Raw genomic sequence first — 20,513 nt, 5'->3', positions numbered from 1 at the left:
TCAGCGCGTTATCTGCATCTACAAATTTAATATTTAAAATTCTGTTTAAGCAAATTTAGAATGATTTTAATTTCTAATCAATTCCGATTAATTTCAATTTTTGATTGATTCAAGTAGCCAAATTGTTTGAAGCAAAATTTCTATATACATATACACGATACGACTTTCGAATTGGATCTCATCGATCTCACGCTGTTTAGTAAATTACTAGATCTTAACCGTTTTATCATAACACAATAACATTTTCTATTATTCTACAAGTAAAATTTTAAGAATAAAATATATATATTTCATGTTCTGCCAAATTGATGTACTAGCACATAAATTGTATTTGTAAATAACTTTTTAGAAATTTTTTTTTAATTTATATTGTTATCAGGCCTATATACATTCGAACATTTAAACAAATACTTTTGCATATTTTATGAAAATAAAAACGAAACTTCTGAAAATACTAAACATTTTATGTCTCTTTAATAGTATTTAACTCTCAAACGTGTATATATACATGAAATAAAGACATGATATCAATTTAGAAATTTTGTTTGAAATTTATATCCTCAGAAGCCTTTAAATTTTTTAATCTTGATCTTTTATCTTTGAACTAGATTGTACGTTTGCAGTCTTATGACATGAGAAGGAAAATTTTTATGGGCAATTAATAGTTCGAATTTTGCTCACAATTTCATATTAACGTTCCGGTTATTGAAGAATTAATAATTTTATTGTATATTATTGTTATTATAAAGCAATTCTTTACATATCTCAGAAATAAAGAAGAGAAAAAAATGGCATTTTTTGAGATATTTATTTAAATAATTTCATGCGAGACGCCATTTTGTTACAAAATAGCCTCAGTGGCCAGACTCTTATATAGGGACTCTAGTTTTGGCGTAGTCGGAGTTACAAGACAATAATTTCCATAAAAAGAGAGGGATAGGGTTCCCGAGGTAACTCAAATTAAAAAGAAATCTGCAGTTTTCAAATTTTAATCACTTTTTGTTGGTACTGTCACACAAACATATCCTGCCCGATCTACAATAACTGTGGTAAGCTGTAGTAAGCCTCAAACCGTAAGAAATTGACCAATTACAGGCGAATGTGAGGAGAATAATCGACTGTGATTGGTCAATTTCTTACATCTTGAGGCTTAGAGCCAAAGCACATAACATGGCGTAGCGATATACGACAGTCGTAGTCCTCGACCTGACAAATCAGGATACGCCAAAGCTTGTGCGTTACTTACGTCCACGACTACGACTGTCATGTGTGCTTTGGCCCTTAAGCTGGCCACACACACTTTTTGTAGAACGTAACAGTAAGGTTTCGACCAATCGCGTTGCTCAATTCGGCCGTCTGTAACCGTAGAAGTAAGAATCGAGCAACACGATTGGTCGGAACCTTACTGTTACGTTCTACGAAAGGTGTGTGTGCCCTGCTTTACTCTGATCTCCGCTTACTTTTAGTTCTCTCACTTTACAGGTAAATCGCGCTGCGATTGTAAACAATGACGACAATGAGCGACAGCGATGACGACCAGCCGCAACTGAGCTCGAGTACCCTTGCCGCGCTACAGGAATTCCTAAAGGAGAAAGAGGAGCGAGAGAACTTGCTGAAACGTATATCCGAGGAAGATCGGATACTACCAGATACTCCCTTCGACGAGGACTGGGTGAGTGAGAAAATAATACCATTTTAATTTTGCTTTAGATTTTTTTTAATTCTGGAGGAACTTACGCACGATCTCGACGTTACAGCAATTGAGTCAATTTTGGTACAATGACGATACGATAGAGACTTTTGTCAGAGGTGCCTTAAATTCCACCCCGGCGAAGGGAAAGATCGCTCTGGTATCTTGTCCAACTCTCTACAGCAAATTGAAGAAAGAATGCGGTGAACGGCAAGGTATGATTAGCACTTGCATCCTGAATACATGGAGTAATTTGCAGCCTGAGTACAGTGGAGTTAACTAAATTATATAGTTTGCAAGTATATTATTTTGATATTGCAGTTACCCTGTTTGAGTATGACAGCCGTTTCAAGATATTTGGCAAGGATTTTATACAGTATGACTACAAGTTTCCTCTGGATGTTCCCCGGGACATGTCCAGCCAGTTCGATTTGGTTATAGCTGACCCACCGTTCCTCTCGGAGGAGTGTCTAACCAAGACGGCGGTGACGGTGAAGTTTTTGACCAAGAAGAATATCGTGCTCTGCACAGGTGTGTACGACATCATTTTTCTGCCAAATTCCTGTTGTGCACCGATTATCGTATCGATATAAGTAGGACACTATTATTTCGTGTGCAGGTGCCGTTATGGCGGAACTGGCGGAGAGGCTGTTGGACGTTAGAAAATGTGATTTTATTCCAGGTCACAAAAACAATTTAGCTAATGAATTTTACTGCTATTCGAATTTTGACTTCGACAAAACTCTAAAAGAGTGAACAGTATTAGAGACGGTATTGAACAAAGATATATATATATATATATATATATATATATATATATATATATATATATATATTTGTGATAAATATATTTAAATGTTGATAATCTCGTGTATACTTTTTTAAGAACCGATACGAATGGAGTCCTAGGTACCTTCCCAATTGACGAATTTTGGATTTCTGTTTTATTTGTATCTTATTGTATCATATATATGTATGTATGTAACATGTGGCTATTTGAATTTACGCGGGGAAGTAATTTGAAGGTTAGGGAATATCGAAATGTATGTACCGTCTGTTCTTTTTCGAACAACTTTCTGAACCGGTGCACCCTGGTGCAAAAAGTTGGACAAGGTTCAGAAAGTTCTTCGAAGAAGAACAAACGGTACTACACTCATGTGGTGTTATGCTAGGTCTACAATGCGAGTCGTAAAGTCGTGAGTCGCAAGAATTGACCAATCACAGCATAGAGATATAAGAATAGAGTGCGCGAGCGAGCTGAAAAAGCGATATAGGAATAGAAAGAGAAAGCTGCGCAGAATAGAAAGAGAAAGCTGCGCATGGGCCCCTTCTGTCTTTGTTTCGCATGCACGCGTAGACAAAAACAGAAAGGGCCTATATGCAGCGGTCTTTTTCTATTCCTATATCGCAGCCTCTTACGTGCTAGCATATGACTCGCGCACTCTATTCTTATATCTCTATGAATCACAGTCGATTATTCTCCTCAAATTTGACTGTGATTAGTCAATTCTTGCGACTTACGACTTTGCGACTCGCATTGTAGACCCAGCATTAGTACACTCCAGTGACTCCAGTCGGCGGCACTGTCGGGTTGATTTGTCAGTTTGTCACTGTCACTCGTCTGCAGGTTAGGTTCTGGACTCGTCTCGAAATCATATTCATAACGGGTTCATCAATGTGGACGATGGATTTACTACTTAACTTGCTGATTGATTAAAGACATAATTTTCAAAAAGTCTAAAATCCGTAATATGTCGAATGAATTCGTGCATTCCGTTACGGTCCCGCGTATTTACAAGTTCACGGCCGACATTGTTCGTCGCGTGCGAGAGGATGGTGCCAGTCTGAAGACTCTGATTTACGAGAGGAAACATCCCGTAAGTGTAAAATAAAACGGACGAACGAACGATAGGGAAGGGAAGGGAAGGATATGAGATTAATTTTGAAAAGACCCCAAGGTTCTAACTTTGTCGATTACATTGGGTGCGTTCAGCCGATACTCCGCTAGCCTAGCAATCGTGAGCAGTCGCTCGTTTCCTCTTCTTTTAATCCATTGGGTCAAAAGAGAGGAAACGAGCGAAAACGAGCGACTGCTCACGATTGATAGGCTAGCGGAGTATCGGCTGAACGCACCCATTGTTACGTACAATGCCATACAATTGCCATAAAAATGTAATATATCGTGTACGATTCAGAATGTAGCCGGCATATACGGTCTGTCGGTGAATACCTTACGAGCGTTGCCTCAGCTAGACCGGCTGCTCGACAAGACTCAAATTCTAACGGAACAACCGCGTTTGAATCCCTGGCTAGCCAAAGTTCTAATAACGGAGCTTTTGTGGCGCAAGGGATGCCTGAAGAGCCGCTCCAAGCCTGTCTTAACCGTCCTAGCTTACGAGAACAGACTACGAGAGGAGTCAAAGAGCCTCGACTGCACAGAGACTCTCGTCGTTCACAAAGCGAAAGGTAATTGTGCTCGTCAATAATCATTGCATGCTTGCATTTTTGCAGAGACTCGGTCTTCGGCGAAGACTCCTCGTAGCGCAGTAAAGGCATTCTTCTTCATGGTCCTGATTATTCGCAACTGCAGAATATTGTCCAGTCGACCGAACAAACAAGTTAGAGTCGGAAAGCTACAAGATCGTCAAAGCAGATCTTGTCGTCGGGAATCGATTTGCAACAAAAAGAACAATTGCGCGATGGGCCCAGCAGCAGTACTCGGAACGTTGTTCCTCTATAGCGTCGCCATGTTCACTTTGCCGTTTGCTGCCTTCTTTGGGGTACAACGTTTCATGATATTAGAATTCCAGACTGATACCGCTGTGACGAATTACATTTCTGTACTGGCGGCCGTAGTCACAGTGAACTTGATTATCTCATGTTATGCTTATCAAGCTTTAAACGAGTCTGTCGAAGAGAAGGAACAAAGCGAAGATCAAGTAGAGAGTTTGAATGAGAAAGCTGATTAAAATTATTTTTTTTTTTTAAGTTTGTAAAATGTCAATTATTTTTTGTTGTGTATGAAAGAAAAAAAACCAGCATTTTTTGTTACTTAAACTACAGTATGTGTATCTAATTAATACGCGTATATGCTTAATAGAGAAAATAATAAGTTTAATAACTGAAAGAGATGTAAATATATACATATGTAAAGACTGTATATAACGATGGGCAATCTTTACGTAATAAAATAGCAACAAAAAGTATAGTATTTTAATTTGCAAAAATCAAGTTGACCTCTAAATCCTTTTCAAAATACGATATTTTTATTCCACATTTTACACGAGAAGTAGGAAAAATTTTCTTTTATCATTATATTCCATAAAATCAGTTGTTTAGACATTATTACTTTACTAACTTGCTTTAAGGAGCAAGTTATAGATTTTGCTCTATAGATTTTTATTTTATATGAAAATATATATTTCTGATTTTATATTGCGAGGAATGCTGTAAAGTATAACTAAAACAGATTTGATATAACATAGATATATTAAAAATTGGATTGGATTTTTTTAAATGTATAATTAAAATTAAACAAATTATAATAATGTAAATTTGATTTTCTTTAAATTAGATATAAAAATGTTTCAATAAAAAAGATACGTATGTATAGATACAGAAAAAAGAAAGAAATTTGATCTAATAAAAAATATTCATATATATTTGGTTTATTGAAAAATTAAACTATTTTTCCTCCTTTTCTATCATTAGATCAGATTTCTTCTTTCCCCGCATACATTTGTGTATGTGTGTGAGTGTGTGTGTAGTAATAAGTATATATTTGCTGTATTTAATGGGATTCTTCAAAAAGATGTGATTATTTTTCTTTTTTCTTTTCAGTGCAAAAGCCTCGATACGTCCGTGTCAATACTCTTCTGTTGTCAGTGGAAAAAGCCATCTGTCTCTTCCAGGAGGATGGATGGCAATTACTACCCAAAAGTACAACATACTCTTCATATCTACAATCCTTATCGCAATTATCAAAACCGCATTTTATACAAGATCTGCATATACCTGAAATGTTGGTTTTTCCACCCCTGACACCCTTTCACGGACACAGCGGTTATAAAAGTGGCGAGCTTATTCTTCAGGATAAGGTATATAAATTTAAAAAATTACCTTTTTAAAGAAAAATAAATGTCACCAAGTGCGCGCACTAGTATGAAAAACTGTTATATATTGAAAGAAATCTGTTGTACAAAATTGTTGTAGTATATCCAATCAAAAATATAAAATAATTGTGTATTATAATATAAATGGTATTGATTTTCGTAAAAAAGAATGTTCAAGTGAATAATAAGTGTTGGTTAACATTTCATAATTTTAAAAATGTTCTTAAAAAAAAGTAATGAAGTCAGAAAGTTGCGTCAAATGAAAGGAAATATGATAAACGTTTTAAAAAATTAAACATTTAAAAACCCACTAAGATAATAGACGATACTTGTATTTAAGTGCAGTTGAATAGTTAATAAGAAGATATAGAACATGATTATGCAAACAGATTATTTAAATCTTTAGAAGTAACAATATAAAATGAAAAGATTTAGATAAAATAAGAAAATATTTAATATAAAGAACTTGGCACTGTGCTAGACTAAGAATAGCTGAAATAAATGAATAAATATGATAAATGTGTACGTACATACGGTACATAGACGCGTGTTCAGGTTCAGGTCTAAATTAAAAACATTTATGTGTTAATTTTCATTGTCTTATATTCCGAGATTCAACTTTTACTGAACTTTTATCAAATTTTAGTAGGTTACTAATATATAAATTAGCATCAACAAGATTTAATCAATTGATCAATGATTAATAAGATGCATTCAATAGGTTTATGTTAAAATTTTGTTTTTTATTCAGGCTAGCTGCTTGCCGGTGCACTTGTTGGATCCTGTTAGTGGTTCTGTAGTGCTGGACATGTGCGCCGCGCCCGGCATGAAGGCTACTCATGCGGCAGCAAAACTGCAAAATTACGGGTAATACACAGTTTGTTCTCCAATAACATTCTCTGTTAGATATCAGATTGCATGAAAAATGGAAACCAAAAATGTATGAACACTAGAACTACTGAAGATTAATCTACCGAAAGGAGATTTATCTCTACCGAAGAAATCCTGCGATTAGAAAAGAATAGAGAAAAAGTAAAAACAAATTAATAAAATTAATCATCTGTTCTATCTAATTTTTATAAAAGTCAGGGAAAATTTCAGAAATTAAGATGTTTCAATAATGTCAAACGGCTCATTTTAACCACTTTGATGTTTTGACCAATTTTAGTGTTAAATATTTAATCTGATATTTTTTTATACAACTATATTTTATTAATTAGTTTAAATAAAATAATTAATGTTTAGAAATGGATACTAGTATAAATTGTTTTTATATAGGAAAGTTTATGCTGTGGAGATCGATGCCAAGAGATTTGAAACCTTATTGAGTCAGATGAAAAAGACTCATTCCCTCTGCGTGGAACCTCTTAATCAAGATGCTTTGACTCTCGATCCAAAAAAATATTTACATGTGGAATATATTCTAGTTGATCCAACTTGTTCTGGATCAGGTAAGAGAATCCTCCACTTTCTAATAAATAAAATCAAATTTAAGTTAATACACTAACAATAAATGTCGGAATAGGAAAATGGAAATTCTAATTCTTTTTTCGAAATGAATTTTCTTTGTCGCATTATTTCCTATTTACAGAAGGCATCTATTAACGTAATCGTTTATTCTATATTTAATCACTATACAACTATTCGTTGTAAAATACGACATAATTTTTATTTTGTATGATTTTACGATATATAATTTTATAACATTTTTATTAAAGGCATTGTCGACAGACCAAAACAGAGCGATATGGATGGCAAACCCGAGTCAAAGCGTTTGCAAAACCTACAATCGTTCCAAGTTTATCTTCTTAGATACGCGCTGTTCAACTTTCCAAATGCAAAGAGAATAATCTACAGCACTTGTTCTTTACACCCCGAGGAAAATGAAGAAGTAATAGACGAAGTTCTCGCCGATATTGGTAACGCTTATCATCTGGTACCTGTTAGACAATTATTAAAAAACAACTGGACTAACTTCAGCTCGAAAAAATACAACTGCGGAGATACATGTTTGTATTCGAAGCCAGATGATGATTTTTGCAATGGTTTTTTCGTAGCGGTATTCGAGAGGAACTTTGATGTGACTCTGCCAAAGTGCAAACACAAAGGGGGTAATGAATATAGAAATGTTATCAGGGCTAACTTGAATGTCAAGAAAGATGACATGGCAATAACAGACCCGTATGAGCGAGAGAAATGCGTTAAGAAGAAGAAGAAGAAGAAGAAGAAAGAAGAAATTTCAACAACAGATGGACAAGGAAAGATATCGACTGATATTGTTAAATTCGTAGTTTCCGAAATAGAAAATAAAGGCAAAGTAAAGACAAAAGAGGCAAAATGCAGTGAAAAAGAAGTAGAAAAAATGGACGTTCGCAGCAATTTGTCCAATTTAAATCATAAATTGGCATTAAATAAATCCAAAGATATACAAAAGAGGATATTAGATGAGATGGAAGCAAAAAAATCAAGGAAGCAACGATTAAAGTGTGAAAATGCACTTGAGGTGGAAATAGATAATGACACATTGGATGCTAATTATGGTGAAAAGGAACAAAATGAGGAAATTGAAACTAAACTGTCCAAGATAAAAAAGAGAAAGAAAAAAGCAACTAAAGAAATCGTCAAGATTGATAAAATTTATTTTCAAAAAAAGAAACAACAAGAAGAAATTGCAATTGTACCATCAAAGAAGAGGAAAAGAAATGAAGAGAATTCTTAAGTGAGATTAAATGTTAAATGAAAAAAAAGTAATATTGTGTTTTTTTATCTTGCCATTATCCCTTATTACGCGTTTAGAGACACATGACACATCCATGATATATTATATAAGCAATATATAGATGAGAATATAAAAATTGATTGCTGGAGTGTTGAATTTTTAGAAAATCTAGAGGGTCTAGAAAAATTGGTGGTTATTTGCCTTCTCGATATCTTTGTTTAATTTTTTCATTTCATCCAGCAATATAATACTTATCACTATACCTACTGACAGTAAGTAAGAAAACCATTTATCCGCTCGCTCAGTTCGCGATCGCAAATACACACTCGATAACTGAGCGAGGGTGCATATGGTTTTATATGTATATACATAATATATATTCCAGCTAGATTATAAAAATTCTGAAAGAAAATTAAATGCAGGCTTTACACTGGGCTGCATTCGGATTCACTCGAGTGCTAAAAATCCTATAGTATATGTTACGTGCACTATAGATTTTCAGCACCCGGGGCTGCGTTCGAAAACTTTACTCGGGTGCGCATCGCATTGTTCTATCATAATTGTTACTAAAAATTGAACAAAGACAGAACGACGCTGGTGTACACCCGAGTGAAGTTTTCGAACGCACCCCTGTCAGCCCCTGTGTGTGCTTGTACATATTTATAGTATATTCTATACACACACACACACACACACCACACATATATATATGTATACATAATACAAGTACTCGTTTTATCAGCAATTCGCGACATGGTAACATGGAAGCCTGTTGGCCTGCTTAAAGTCAACCGATAAGCATGTCGATTATGCCGAGGTATACATATATACGTATAATTGCGGTGAAAAAACCTTTTCTGATATATATGTATAGGTATAGGGTATTAGGTATATAGACGTTGGTTGATATAATTATGCGATAAACTATGATTCAGTTTTCTAACTTGGCCCTTCACTGCGCGAGGTACACACGTTACTTAACTTGCTAGAATCACGTCGCGTGAGTCACGACACGACACGAAATGTCGAGAAATATTGTCTATTAGAGCTATAACTTAAAACTTAAAATAATAGTAAGTATATTAGGTATAACATATCGATTATGAAGTGTTGGAGAAACTGAAACTATTACACGTTAGAACTGGCGCCAAAACTGTTTTCATATACGTACGTTAATTTTTTTCAATACCTACCTTATTAATTTTTGTGTTAAGATTCGATTAACAATAAGAGTTAAGAACTCTTTACGTAATCGTAATAAATGTACATAATTCGACGTTGTAATGTAGTTTTATTACTCGCAGCTATATCTCAAAGGTAGAAAAATGCTTTCAATTTACACCTTCCTTCTTTCCTTTCGATCAAAGATATCGATTTTTTCATGACATTCTTACACTTGTTTATCCATCAATTTATTACTAGTGATTCTCTCTCTCAGTGATTTATATCTCATTGTCAATAGCAGTTTTTAAGCAACTTGCGAGGAAACGATCGAAATGTTTAGGCTTTGAGGAAAGAGTTGAAAATCTTTTGTGTTTTAAATATTTATTTCGCAAACGAATCGTGTATTTTGTATGCTTCTCTTTCTTTCTCTCTCTCTCTCTCTCTCTCTCTCTCTTTCGTTAATACAGCTTTAATATACATACCTATATTATAAGACAATAATAAGGTACACAGATCCAAGCCCTTGGATCTTACATTACTTTATTTACTGCGACTTTATAGTCACTAGATAATTCGTTACAATTAATCGCATAAATTTCTCAATCTTTTATGTTTTTGTAAATTTGCGATAACTGAAGGAATATAACGCAAATATTTTGGAAAAGTCGAAACGTGGAACTAGTGGAAGTAGTGTACTACTTTGTAAAGAGTCGTGTCGCTCTCTGTTGGGAAGCATCATATGTCATACGCGATTATCGGAAATTATTTGCTTTATTCACAATTTAGGAAAACGCCGAAAGCGCCGATTCGTTTCTTTGAAATTTTATTATCGGTGCAACAAGTTCTGCGTTCACTGACACGGGGCACGGGGTATCGGCATCGGCATCGACGATCGACGCCGACGACGCCTTGCGTTCAGACGCGTACGCCGGTCGCCGGTCGCCGGTTGCCAAACGCAGAGCACAGAGCACAGGCCACAGCTAAGCCACACAGACGTCGGCCGTGTCAGTAAACGAAGAGCGACGTATGCCAGTCAAATTAGACATTCTGGTATGAAAGTGATGCAAACTTTTTTATTTTTTTTTAGGCGTGTTGGGGGTGTTTAGAAAAGCTTATTTTTGAGTTGTCGTATCATGAGACCCAGAGCTTTTTGAGGAGGGGGGAGGGGGAACTAATTTTTGAGGAATCGGACCGAGTCACCGCTCATTTTCTTCGTTTTTTCGAGCCCTATTATACAACTTTCTCAGGAGCGAAAAAGTGCTATCTATTAATCGAAACGAGATAAATGCAAAAAACCGCGAAAAGTTTATTTTTCGAGGGAACCAAAATTTTCGTTCTTTCGCAATAACTCGGCGAATGTTGATAAAGAATGAATGACTAACCCTTCATTTTGTAGCTGAGGGGTTAGTCATTCATTTTTTATCAACATTCGCTGAGTTATTGCGAAAGAACGAAAATTTTGGTTCCCTCGAAAAATAAAATTTTTGCGGTTTTTTGCATTTATCTTGTTTTGATTAATAGATAGCACTTTTTCGCTTCTGAGAAAGTTGTAGGGCTTGAAAAAACGAAGAAAATGAACGGTGACTCGTTCCGATTCGTCAAAAATTAGTTTCTCCTTCCCCCCTCAAAAAGCTCTGGGTCACATGATACGACAACTCAAAAATAAGCTTTTCTAAAGACCCCTAACACGCCTAAAAAGGAATAAAAAAGTTCGCATCACTTTCATACCAGAAGCCTTTTTTTGGTCTAATTTGACTGGCCTAACGACGGAGACGACGGAGACGACGGAGACGGCGGAGAACGGCGCCGAGGACGCTGAGGTTGCCGAGGTTGCTGAGGTTGCGCGCGGTCACTCGACGTCGGGACGCCATCGTCGAAGGACGCATGAATATGTATACTGCCGCCGCAATCGCCGCGATTCAGCCGAATCAACTTCGATAAGGTGATTCTCGTCCGCGCGAGCCATACTCCCGCGCCCGCGTCAATATAAACTCGCCGCCGTGCCGTAATAATGATTTCGCGAATGAGATATAATACACCCGATCATCGGCATTATCCAGCATTATATCGCCCGATCGCGACCGCGGCCGCAGCCGGCGCGGCGTAGTGTCAGTGAACTTTGGTGAACTTGAGTGCTTTTCCTCAGCGGAGTCCGGAGTCTCGCTTTGTTTCCATTGCAGTTGATCGGATCGAACCAAGTTAAATGCAGAAAATGCAGTTTATCGTTTATCGTATACTTAACATCTACTAAATGAAATGTTAAAACTACACCGTTACACAGCTATGCTATTATAATTATATGTTTCCACTTTTGATATCTTTTATACTTTTTTAAAATGTTTAACGATTATAACGTAACGATAAATGTGATGATACGGTTCAGAAGTGATCTCTATCAATCGAGATAATCGACTTAGCTTCAAGAACCTGTGTTTTTCAATCTTTTTTTCTTTTTTTTTCTTTTTTTTACTTTTTTTTGACAATGGAGTTCAAAATAAATTTCTAATAAATTTTTTTTTCTAAAAATTTAGATAAGGAGAGAAACATGAGTTTAATCAATTTAAATTGAACAATGTTTAATAAAGAAAGATAAATCTTACCCTCGAAAAAGACTTGATTGAATATATTGAGAAAATTAGTAAAAAAAAAGGAAAAACAAAACATATGAATACTAAGGGCAAAATGTAAATGCCGTAATCCGAGTAATTTTTATAAAATAGATATCGTTTTTTTTTTTAATGAAAAATAATACAATTATGGATGTGAAATTTCAATATGCGATTTAAATTGTTTAGTGTCTTAAATCTATATTTTCAAACAAAAGAAAGTAGACATTCGTCTAAAATATTACTATAAAATTTTTCCTTCTATTGACTTTATTGAACTGATTGTGAGTGTGAATTAATAATGATAATATGTTTGCATGAAACAATAACGCTTTTGCATCGATTTATCGTTGTTATCGACATGTCACATGGCAAAATAGTCGCTAAATAACACAGAGATTGAACGAGATAAAAAACGAGCGTATAAATCATTGCGGAAAGCACCCGGTACTGTTTTGCATTCGAGAATGGTGTGTCACGCACGGCGTCAACCGTCAACGGCGTGATGTCTCATGAGTCTCATGCATGCACTATGCACTGTGCACTATGCGCTATGCGCGATGCAGATTATTGCAGATGCAGGGGCTGCTGTGAGTGCTGGCTAGCAGAGGATAGTTTTTCGAGTTATATCGCGGCCGACTTGACTTGATTACAAAAATACTATAACTATATAAAAGGCATATAAAGCCAGAACTCAGACAAAATTAACGTTATCGTTATTAAAATCGCGGTAAGATCCGAAAACTAAACAGATATTACGATTATAGCATACCATGTATATATCAGTACTATCAGTAGTCGCAGTCAGTCAGTCAGTCAGTCACCCACCCGTAACCGTAACAGGAGCGTAAAGGGGCGACGTATGAGAGTTGACAAAATATATATATACATATGTGTATATTGTCCGAGTTGCTGATCGATGGACCTGCAGTGGGAGCTGCAGTTGCGAAATAAAAACGGCCGATCGATCGGGAATCCCGTTGGCTATCACGCAATACGTGATCGACTGGCCAGCACTCACAATATTCTCAAAGTGGCGATTCGTGCAATGTGATCCGATCTACATAATTGTAAGGAACCTTGAAATGTCAAAAAACGTCGTTCACAACGAGCCCCATTATAGCGTTTGCGGTGCGCTCTAATCGGCGTTTAATTTTCCAGGTAAATTCATTCGCTCGATGATATATGTATGTATAATGTTTACATATCGGGAATACAAAGGCAAATACTCCTTCATTTTTATAACAATTCATAATATTAAAGTATCAAACATTCAGGGACACCCTGTATATATATATATTTTTTTTTAATTTTTCGATATTGTAGACGCGATTAGAATACTATAGACTCAATGATGCAAAATCTGTTGATCGTACAATTATACATTGCAGAGTTGCTATATAATTGCATGTAAATGGAATTGTAGTTGTAACAATATTTGACGAGATGTATTCTTTTTTTACTTCATTCTGATTGTCCATTAAGTCTCTCTTTCAGTAAAATTAATATCTGTCATCACATTTTAACAATTTGTTTCACCTTTGTTATACATTTCAATTCTTAATTCCTTTATAGTTTTTAACTAATCTTTTTAACTTTGTAATAAATTTGTTCCTCACTCAGGTTGCAAACACCTAGGTCCTGACGTACAAAATTCAACTTTTTTCTATCCGTTGAGAATCTGGAATCTTTTTCTGCAATCGTAAGAGTACTGGTCGAGTAAGCGGACGCGCGGAAGTGGCGGCGGCTTCGCTTTGCGGATGATCGAGACTGAAAATCAGCCGGATTCGCGTGCCAGCAGACAGGGCGAGCAGAACGAGGATCTCCTCGTCGCTGGCGGCGGTAACAAGGTTGACAGTGGTGACCGCGAGTCTGGTGACCAAACAGCTGTTGCAACTGCGACGACAGTGGAGGACGCAGGTGAGAGAGAGAGAGAGAGAGATAAAGAGAGAGAGAGAGCCAGATTGCTCTCAAGTATACCTGCTTCAATCACGCACGTGAACGAGAATCGATCCTCGACAGTTACCTCACATACATTAACTTGGACTCTATATACTTGAACTTTATACATATAATTGAACTCGATATTCTGAACTCAGATCTCAAGCAGTCTTCTTACTTTGAACTCTTTCCTCAATCGTTTCCTTTTTTAATCTCTAAAAAGTCTAAAGCATTATTGGCACGCGCGTGAAATGATAACGTCGTGTGGATAATCATCGAGATAATCATGCAGTTAGTCATTTTTATTCTAGGCAAGAACTGTAGTAGTGTGGGAAGGCAGTGCAAAAAAGAAAATTTTATTTACAAAAGTACGGATGGTTAATAATAGGCAAAATTTAAGATTAGGGATGATCGCGATACAGATATTTGGCTAACAATTAAGTCAGCTTCAAAAAATTCCGACTCTACTTCATTCAGATGCGATGAAGAAAGAGGAGCAAGAAACGTCGCGGATTCACGAGAATTCATCCAAGGGCGGTGTCGCCGCGGGCATCGCGACGCCCACCGCGGCATCGACGATGCCGGTGGAGGACGACGAAGAGGAAGAGGAGGCAGAAGAGGAGGAGGAGGAGGAGGAAGAGGAGGAAGCGGAGGAGGAGGAGGAGGACGGGGACGTGGAGGGTGGAATCGCAGTGGAGGGTGGAATGACGACGCAAGAAGAGGTCGGGGGTGTGTTGGTCGGTGGTGAAGGTGGGGGTGGAGGCGGCATGGCCGGCTACTGGAGGCAGAGCAGACCCTCCAGTCCCCGCATGCCGCCTCCGGAGCAGTCGGAGCAGCCGAGCCGACCCAAGAGCCGGCACGAGCTACAAGCCGCGAGATATAACAACCTCGGCTACTGGCGAGCAAGAAGAGTCACCTTTTATAAAAATGGCGATCCCTACTTTCCAGGAGTGGAGTTCAGGTAAGCATCGTTTCGGTCAATACCTCTAACCGAACCAAGAAGCCTGAAAAAGCCTAAAATCGAGAAACATACTTGCTAAACTTATTATTATATATCGTAACATTTTATTCATTATGCTTATCTCACACAATTAAGATAAAAACATCTTTCTCTTCCTAATCTGAAGGCATAATGGCACAGAAAGCATAACAAATATAGATAATTTCTTATTTTTTTCGCTGTTCTATATATACATCTCTCTTTTGTTTCAGTAACATAAAACACATACTCAATAATTGTTTAAGTAATTACTGTCAAATTTTATTCAGAGATTGAAAGAAAATGATTAACATATTGATGTGATATAATATAAAAAATTAATCACACACGTGTGCGCGAGTTATACATACGTCCGTCCGTACGTACGTACGTACGTGTGTGTGTGTATTTCGAGGTGAGAGTGTGCGCGCGCGCGCACACACACACAAAATAATAACTTAATATTTTGAATAAATAATGCACGTGTAAGATGAAATAAAACTTTACAAAAATATTTTTCAACATTTTGAATGAATCTATATAAGCATACATGTTTTAAAAATACTGATTAATGGTTTATACACAAACGTGATGATATTAATTAAGTGTCTCTTATTGTGTCAAAATTTAATAAAAATTATTTTGAAAGAAGAAAGAATCAAATTTCTTCTTTAAAACTTTTTTGAAAGAATGGTGAAAGATATATAAAAAAATTGAAAAATATTTACAAAAAGAGAAATACACGATGAATGCCAATATGTCTCTGAACAATATGTTTATTTAGTTGACTAACATTCTAATTAATATTTTAATCGAAGGTTTATAAAAATGCATTTAATTAATGTAAAAGCATCAAGCATCGTCGACGCAAAAGCATTGTCACGACGAAAAAGGACCCTACTCTAAAAAGGATAACATTTATTTGCAGTGAATTATATTTAGATTTAAATAAATTTTGCTTAAACGCATTCAATCGTCAAATTATTGAATTATATGAATTAAAATCTGAATGAAGATTAAAACGTTTCACGTTTTGTATATTAGCTTTGTGGCATTAATTAAAGTCTTCAATCTTATATTATTCTTTCATTTTACAATAATGTAATTAATAATACTTCTAAGGGAAAATTTAATTGAATTGATCTTTGATGATTGATTGATTGATGATTGAAATTTAATCGAAATTGATCAAAGGATTTCAAAAGGATGTCTCGAAAGGCGTTGAAACTCTACATTACTCTATATTTATACTTTAGAGAAGTCTCTGAATATTTTCAGATTTAAACCTGGCCGTGACATTGGTTCTTTGGAGGCTCTACTGGATAGATTGTCTCTTCGGATGGATTTGCCGAGAGGGGCGCGCCACATCTTTTCGATGGACGGTGATCGAAAGATCCATCTCGACGAACTTGAGGACGGTGCCTCTTACGTAGTGTCCAGCTACAAGACTTTCAAGGTAAGAGATCTTTGTGCGATTCATCACGGGAGTTCGATTATTGCAGAAAGGATAAATCAAACAATTATTGTTTAAATGATATGTATATCGCATATCGAAAATTATTTATTAATTTCCACTTTCATAAATAATATGATTTATGAATTTTTTTTAGATAAAATAAATTGATGTAATAGTTGATGTAATCTTGATAAGAGAAAGTACAGGAACACGTTTCGTAGATAGTGAAAGTGTGTGTTAATCACATCCGATTAAAGCGCTAGCTGGTAACAACCTCGATACTCGTGAACTTGACTGACGTTGTAAATACGTCTTCTTCAAAGCACGACCGACTTCATCGCGCTACAAATGCGAACATTCTGGCGTTTTATTTCCTTTCGCCGATGTTCACCACGCATGAGAAATGACATATTTATATTTATGACAAATGTAAAAGTACGTTTAATGTTAAACTTCTGTAGCTTCTAAAATCTTTGTTATTTATCTTCTTTACAGTAATGCAAAAATGTAAAAACAATACGACAAGATTAGTAAAAACTAATTAATTAATAATTATGCGAATAAGTATTAATGAGAATATAATGATAATATCTAAATTAGGAGGAATAAAATACAGAATATATGGACTTAAATCTATGACATATATCTTTTCTTTAGTACAAAAGAAATTTAACAAAAATTGAAAAAAAGATTGCATTTCGAGCTTTCCTTCGTTCTCATATGCGGATTAATAATACGAATAACCAGTTGTCAATAACCATATACTATTATTGCTATCGTATTTTGAAATTGTTATCTATGAATAATATTTTAAAATAACCGTCAGAAAACGCATATAAGCGCGCGCGCGCGCGCGCACACACACTCACCCACATACACGCATACACGCACACGTTTTATACAAGTCATATAGGATTAAAAAAGAGTAAAAAATACAATATACTAATAATGCGGTTATAGAATTTAGCGTGCCGCTATAAATGTGTCGGAATATAGATTTTCAAAAATAACTTTTAGAGAGCTGTGATATAATAATGATTTATAAGAATACTCCATGTAATGTTGCTGACGACGACGCAACGACGACGAGGACGTTGTGTGTATCTGGCCCAGATCAATTTCTTAAAGCAGGCCGCACGCAACGCAAAATTGTATTTGAGCGGTGAGCGCTCTTTTCTCTCCTTCCTCCCTTTGCCCCTTAGGAATAATATATATATAAATTTATATATATTTTAATTTTATGATTTTAAATTGTATGATTTGCCTTGCTCCAACATTTTATATACAGTACTAAATACTTATTTATAATATCGTACAATTTAAAATTATGTTGCAATTTATAGAAAAGAACTAACAAATAAAAATGTTTCTTATCTATTCTATCATCTGATTGCTTGTTAAGTTTATGAGTGCAATGGATGAGAAGCAATTTTATTTTGTCTTACGTCATTCGGCATTATGGATCACACCCTTCCGTTACTTCAAAGGTGTGACCAATTTAACTCGTTGTGTATTACGATGCACTTTGATGCAATTACGATCCAGTTACTTCGATCGCCAACTATATGTTGGATTATTCTTTAATACACCAAAGTGGCTATAGAGCTTATGCACTTATGCATGATTCTTCCATTAAACAATTGGCCTTTGCATGCCGATTGACCTCAACTAACTTTTCACCAGATCAGTATTCTGAAATGTACAACTCACTTTACAATTTGATTAGCTAAAGAGAAAGAAAGCGAGAAGCGAAGGAGGGAAGGGGGCAAAGCGACGATTTGACTATTCAAGATAATTATTCGAGATAATTTTTCCGTATTAATTTTATAAGTTTTTAAATCATTTTTAAGAAAATAAAGCATGTGTGTCTCTTTTTAATGTTTCTACAATTCTGCAATTATCTGCGAAATTAATAATTATTTAGAACATATTTAATCAAAGTTATTGTACCGAGAGAGAGATAGAGAGAGAGAGAGAGATATCTCCAGTACAATTTTCTTCTAGATAAAATTTTTCAAAATTTGAGGTACACCTACTTTTTTTTAACATTTTTCGAAGACCTGAAACTGCATTTTTTAAATGTTTAATTTAATATTGTATATCTTATGCCAACAACTTACATTTCATAAATTGCTTAAATACAATTTTAAATTAAGATATATGAATATTTAAACGCGATACATATCGTCGTGCGTATGCTCCAAACATGTCCTTTCAATATTCGGGCAGATGCGTTTACAGTGAGAGAAAGAAGGGAGAGATAATTTTTATTCCTTAAAAAATGAAAATGTGTAATAAGGAAATAGAGAAACGTAATAGTGATTTTAAAGTGTCGGTATCGAACGGGGATGAGTTTGCGTAGAGTGGTCACGTGTATTTCTTCCTCCGTCAGAGTTTCCCTTTCTTTTTCTTCCCTCTCCTATTTCTCTCCCTAGATTTCTTTCCATGCTCTGGTCTCTCTCTCTCTCTCTCTCTCTCTCTCTTTCTCTTTTTCTCTTTCTTTCTCTCTCAATACTCTGCTCTCAAAGCCATTTCTGCCGTTATTTTGACACTATCGCGATTTGTAAAATATACCTTTGTTAAACAGAGCAATTTTTTTAGAACATCTTTTTCATGGCGTTTTTTCTCTTCTCGTCACATAGTAATGTGTAGAATATCCAGATATATACAAGATATTCCAGGTTATCCTTTTCTGCGAATTTTCAGTTAATTCAAAGTCATTTTTTTTTCGTTATCGTATAAATTCAACAGAAACTTTTCCGTTCTAGTTCTCTGTTTTTTTTTGTAAATTTTTATATCAAACATATTAATAATCAAGTCTTTTTATAAAGTTTAAGGTTCGGTAGCACCAACGTTTCTAAGGGGGACAGTTAGAAAGAGACGAAGAGTGAGTTAAGCTAAGATTAAATGTTATGCGACGTTGGTGCAACCGGGCCTAAGAATTTTGCAAAAGTTTACTTGAAACTGAAGAATAAGGAACTGAATAAGCTTTTATTTATCCGCAAGCTACTCCAAATTTGCTCCATTTGTAATCGGACATCTGTCTCTATATATAATTTAACATTTTTGTAAAAGAAAGACCGATTTATATTAAATTTTATCTACGAATAATGAAATTATAACCGAAAGATACCGATACAAAAGTCGTGAGGTTTCATTCCTTCAGAGTCACTTCCTATATTGCGCGAAATATGTAGTACGTCGGTCTGTTTTGCATTCCCATTATCGTCATTTCTGACAACCTAACATATTAAGTACATATTAAGTACACGTCTTATGCTATCACGACAGAGATTCGTGCCATTAATTAGATTTTTATTATATGTTCGTTCACCTTCGCTCTCTTTTCCAAGCGCAAATTGCGTGTTTGTTCCTTGCGTTGCTTGCCACGCTATTGGTGACCTAATTACATACTACCAACAAGAAGTCACTATTGCCAGTCGTGTGTGCCATGTGCACAATCCTTAGAACGTAAAATATGTACCTACAGTCACTGTAACTGCATAAATAATAGGAATACGGCAATCTTTTGTAAGTACAATAAGAGAATCTATATCCGCATATATAGATTACGTTTCACAAAATTGCTATTAACATTTTGTTAATAATTCTCTATTAATGCAATAGAAGTAATTAAGGTTCGTAGTTTCCCAAACTATATATGAATTTTCCTTGAATTCTTTGATGATTTCATAATAGTAACCAACTCGATTTTCTTGGTCAGAACACCTGAGAACGCATGAATCACGGAGTAGTAAGTGGGAGGTAGGAGAGGGAGGGAAAGAGAGAGAGAGAGAGAGAGAGGGGGGGGGGGGCAATTCCTACTTCCGTTAAGAAGGCCGTTGT

General features: G+C 35.6%; 3 protein-coding genes across 3 annotated transcripts in view; all 3 read left to right on the top strand.

Annotated features, from left to right (window-relative positions):
• The first annotated feature begins 1,457 nt into the window (after positions 1 to 1,457).
• On the top strand, positions 1,458 to 2,475 carry LOC112463734 (EEF1A lysine methyltransferase 1). Its single transcript, XM_025030262.1, has 4 exons — positions 1,458 to 1,672; positions 1,758 to 1,905; positions 2,012 to 2,221; positions 2,310 to 2,475. Exons 1-4 carry the CDS (start codon positions 1,508 to 1,510, stop codon positions 2,444 to 2,446), a joined length of 660 nt encoding a protein of 219 aa, XP_024886030.1. The 5' UTR covers positions 1,458 to 1,507; the 3' UTR covers positions 2,447 to 2,475.
• A 772-nt stretch (positions 2,476 to 3,247) lies between these two features.
• LOC112463735 (probable 28S rRNA (cytosine-C(5))-methyltransferase) lies at positions 3,248 to 8,553 on the top strand. Its single transcript, XM_025030263.1, has 6 exons — positions 3,248 to 3,567; positions 3,886 to 4,156; positions 5,531 to 5,787; positions 6,554 to 6,669; positions 7,081 to 7,253; positions 7,521 to 8,553. Exons 1-6 carry the CDS (start codon positions 3,442 to 3,444, stop codon positions 8,519 to 8,521), a joined length of 1,944 nt encoding a protein of 647 aa, XP_024886031.1. The 5' UTR covers positions 3,248 to 3,441; the 3' UTR covers positions 8,522 to 8,553.
• A 2,996-nt stretch (positions 8,554 to 11,549) lies between these two features.
• LOC112463736 (echinoderm microtubule-associated protein-like CG42247) overlaps positions 11,550 to 20,513 on the top strand; it is a 26,828-nt gene continuing 17,864 nt past the window's right edge. Inside the window, exons 1-4 of the mRNA XM_025030264.1 lie at positions 11,550 to 11,627; positions 13,915 to 14,211; positions 14,710 to 15,193; positions 16,490 to 16,667. Of these exons, the coding sequence (XP_024886032.1) occupies positions 14,052 to 14,211; positions 14,710 to 15,193; positions 16,490 to 16,667 (822 nt within the window). The 5' untranslated portion in view covers positions 11,550 to 11,627; positions 13,915 to 14,051. The remainder of the gene's footprint in view (positions 11,628 to 13,914; positions 14,212 to 14,709; positions 15,194 to 16,489; positions 16,668 to 20,513) is intronic.

This window comes from Temnothorax curvispinosus, unplaced genomic scaffold, assembly GCF_003070985.1.
Source record: "Temnothorax curvispinosus isolate PA1 unplaced genomic scaffold, ASM307098v1 QBEX01013599.1, whole genome shotgun sequence".
Lineage (NCBI taxonomy): Eukaryota > Metazoa > Arthropoda > Insecta > Hymenoptera > Formicidae > Temnothorax > Temnothorax curvispinosus.
This window is presented reverse-complemented; position numbering and strand designations above follow the sequence as displayed.

What these genes read in the sequence shown, in the direction of transcription:
- LOC112463734 (XM_025030262.1), top strand. Translation starts at nt 1,508, where the DNA reads ATGACGACAATGAGCGACAGCGATGACGACCAGCCGCAACTGAGCTCG. An exon ending in CTCCCTTCGACGAGGACTGG is followed by an intron (nt 1,673 to 1,757) that starts GTGAGTGAGAAA and finishes TCGACGTTACAG; the next exon opens with CAATTGAGTCAATTTTGGTA. An exon ending in GAATATCGTGCTCTGCACAG is followed by an intron (nt 2,222 to 2,309) that starts GTGTGTACGACA and finishes TTTCGTGTGCAG; the next exon opens with GTGCCGTTATGGCGGAACTG.
- LOC112463735 (XM_025030263.1), top strand. Translation starts at nt 3,442, where the DNA reads ATGTCGAATGAATTCGTGCATTCCGTTACGGTCCCGCGTATTTACAAG. An exon ending in AGCTTATTCTTCAGGATAAG is followed by an intron (nt 5,788 to 6,553) that starts GTATATAAATTT and finishes TTTTTTATTCAG; the next exon opens with GCTAGCTGCTTGCCGGTGCA. An exon ending in TCCAACTTGTTCTGGATCAG is followed by an intron (nt 7,254 to 7,520) that starts GTAAGAGAATCC and finishes TTTTTATTAAAG; the next exon opens with GCATTGTCGACAGACCAAAA.